The 2919-nt window shown below is 39.6% G+C and overlaps 1 protein-coding gene across 1 annotated transcript; it reads right to left on the bottom strand.

The window, feature by feature from the left end:
* Nucleotides 1-586: 586 nt before the first annotated feature.
* On the bottom strand, nucleotides 587-2919 carry glod5 (glyoxalase domain containing 5). The gene is made up of 4 exons (XM_071506936.1): nucleotides 2761-2919; nucleotides 2230-2385; nucleotides 1595-1750; nucleotides 587-1423 (listed from the first exon to the last, which is right to left on the bottom strand). The coding sequence occupies exons 1-4, from the start codon at nucleotides 2815-2817 to the stop codon at nucleotides 1295-1297; spliced, it is 498 nt and encodes a 165-aa protein (XP_071363037.1). The 5' UTR covers nucleotides 2818-2919; the 3' UTR covers nucleotides 587-1294.

Genomic DNA, 2919 nt, shown 5'->3' with positions numbered 1-2919 from the left:
CCTGAAGCTTAGTCAGATAAAAATCTTACTTAACTCTTTTCAAAATTAGTCTCATCACACATAATGTATGTAGAACCAGCAAATCCAAGGTGAGAAGCTGTGATAAACAATGGAGTTTCATCTTACTTAAACTGGCCAGGTATTTCACCATTAATTCAGAGATTTGAACATGCACAGTGAAAGTTAAACACTGAGACCAGGCAGGAGATAAAAAAGGACGCCCAGTGGTTTCTGGAGAAATAACATTACCTGGCTAGATAGTCTTCATTGTAACCGCCAGTACATATTTCATACAGAAACATACTGATATACACAATACATTAAATATACACTCGGTCACATCTACATATACATTCTACTTGTATCGCACAGGAAGGTGTCTTTTAATGGCTAGTATGAACAAGAGGAATGAAGCAAGCAAAACCTGTTTCAGTGTTCATACTGATACCTGACTGCTCTTTAAGTCAACCTATCCTTTAAGTGTGTGGAACTCATTTTGTCTTTGTATTAAGTTTTTAAGAAACATTAAAATGTGTAGAAATAAAGAACACATTGGCCAAGTCATACATATCCACACAAACATCAATTCAATCACCCCAGCTCATTTATTAGGACTCAGAGATGAAAAATCTCAATTTTACTAAATTAACATGCAAACTCTTCCGCACAGTACATGCTGTATATTCAGTGGGTGCAGTATTTGAAGTAAATACAGTGAGTGAAACATTGTGTATTGCAAGTCTTGTACTGAACCTGTGAGCTTTTAGAACAGCTGTTGTAATATTGTGTATTATGTATATAGATTATTAAGTAAAATTTACATGATTTCTATAAAACCTTATGAATCACAAGCAATGGAAATAAGTATTTTTTTATATTCAAATGGGCAAGTTATTTTATAACAAGAACAAGAAAGAACCTTTAATTACTTTTTGGTTTCATAGAGAAAAAAAATCTTCATAAGTCTGCTTATATAGCTAAACTTTGTCAGGTGTTGAATTTTTCACTTTTCCTGCTATTACAAAAAACAAAACAGCCTTTCTCCACACATAATTAAGATAGCAACTAATGGTCAACAGAACTACGCAGGAACTGTGTCTCCACACAGCCAACTGATGTTATCTAGCCCGGTCTCAATCTAGTGTTGTTTGAACTGAAGTTATTTTGGTCTCAAAGCCTCTTTGCTGAAACAGTAATTGTACAAAGTAGGCTCAATAAACAAAGTTGGTGCAGAATTTGAATCTGTTTTCAGGTGTTCACAAATAAGGCTGAGGAGGTCTCAGGAAGATCCCTCCTATGTTGACTGGTTGTAGTTTGACACTTCAATGAGATTGTGGTCTGGATCTCTGAAGTACAGAGAAGTGATTGTCCCCACAGCCCCACTCCTCTCCACTGGACCCTCTTCTATCTTGACTCCACAATCCTGCAAAGGAGGAGAGACGGTAGAAACTGAGACCGAATGTTGCAATTGCAGCTAAAGAAATGTGACAATCAAAGTTGACTATAGGTCAAGTGGTTTTAAAATGGTGGCCACCTTACAGGATTAAGACTGACATTAGGAATTCAAGACAGTCTGTAGTGTTGGCTGAACTACCTTCAGATGTGCAGCTACTGTAGCCAGAGGGGTTTTGGTGATGAGGCACAGATCTGCAGAGCCAGAGGTTGGATGCTTGGCTTTTGGCTCAAACTCCTGACCCAGCTGGTGAAGGTTAAACTTCTGCTGACCAAAGCCCAGAGCCTTACGGTTTCCCTACAAGATGCAGAGATGACATGTGTGGATATGACGAAACGTTTGAACATTCAAGGTCTCTCATTTGGGACTGAGTAGCTGACTTTTAATCAAAGCCTGCCACCTAGTGGATTTTCTCTCACACCAAGAGCACAAGAATATTTTCCAGCAGTCTCACCTTTACATTAAAAACTTAAGCTGTCATGTGTACATTAAGATGAACCTACAGGCAATGAGATCTGCTCTGGCTCAAGTTGTGAAGGTAAATTCACATTTAGTTTCTGGACATTTTCACTCTATGCCAATAACATCAGTCAGTCACTAAAAGCAATCTTGTAACAGAGCAGTAGCTACTATCGGAGCCAGGAAAGAATTATCATTGAAAAGTACTGCAAATGTCCTTTCACATGAGGGGGAAAAACAAAGGCAACTATATTTACACTATTTACACATTTGAGATGATCAGTAAATAGATCTGAATGAATCTAATGAATGAATACCTTGAAAGTGATGACCTCCATGCCAAGGACTGAGGTGTAAAAGTTGATGGTGTCTTGTACACTTTTCACAGTGATAACCATGTGGTCCAGATGGCTCACTTCAACTGGGCAGGTTCTTTTGAATCTGACATTTCCCAGCGTTTGAATGGAGACAATCTAAAAGGCGAGAAGAGCAGATTAAAGGTTTATTGGTGTTGGCAAATTTAACAGGAGCGATAGAAATGTATTCCTGCACCAACAGCGCCCCTTGGTGGTGCATGTGTACTACATACTGAAAGCACCTGAAAGGACAGTGTAGTAGTATTTGCAAAACACTGACGTAGCCTTGCAATGAGGCAGCAAACCGATTCATTTAGTCCACAAATGAAAGTTGAGAAAGTCAAATCAAATGAACCTGTCACTCAAGTCGGTAGTTTAACTAGTTGCGGTTTTTGTCTGACCCTGTTTCCGTCCTAACAAACTTAGAAAGGACACTGTGAATAGATTTAACGTCAGCGGTTCGCCAAGTTAGTAGATAACGACATGAATTACCTTGAAACAATTCCTCTGAAATCGCGACAAACAGCTCCCAGCAGCCCGCAGCGCCATCCTCGCCGTGGTTTCGCAGACACTTCCGTGTTTCTGCGCTGCGGACGGTGACGTGTACAGTCAGTGTTTCTACCTGGCGCTACGTCACACAACGCTCACTGT

This window comes from Trachinotus anak, unplaced genomic scaffold, assembly GCF_046630095.1.
Source record: "Trachinotus anak isolate AG129_WGS33_773 ecotype Australia unplaced genomic scaffold, CSIRO_AGI_Tana_v1 ptg000021l, whole genome shotgun sequence".
Classification (NCBI taxonomy): Eukaryota; Metazoa; Chordata; class Actinopteri; order Carangiformes; family Carangidae; genus Trachinotus; species Trachinotus anak.
The sequence above is the reverse complement of the archived record's forward strand: the minus strand, read 5'-3'. Positions and strand labels throughout refer to the sequence as shown.

Coding starts and splice junctions, on each gene's coding strand:
- glod5 (XM_071506936.1), bottom strand. CDS start 2,817: ATGGCGCTGCGGGCTGCTGGGAGCTGTTTGTCGCGATTTCAGAGGAAT. Junction 2,386..2,760: donor TTCAGAGGAATTGTTTCAAG/GTAATTCATGTC, acceptor CTCGCCTTTTAG/ATTGTCTCCATTCAAACGCT. Junction 1,424..1,594: donor CAGTAGCTGCACATCTGAAG/GTAGTTCAGCCA, acceptor CCTCCTTTGCAG/GATTGTGGAGTCAAGATAGA.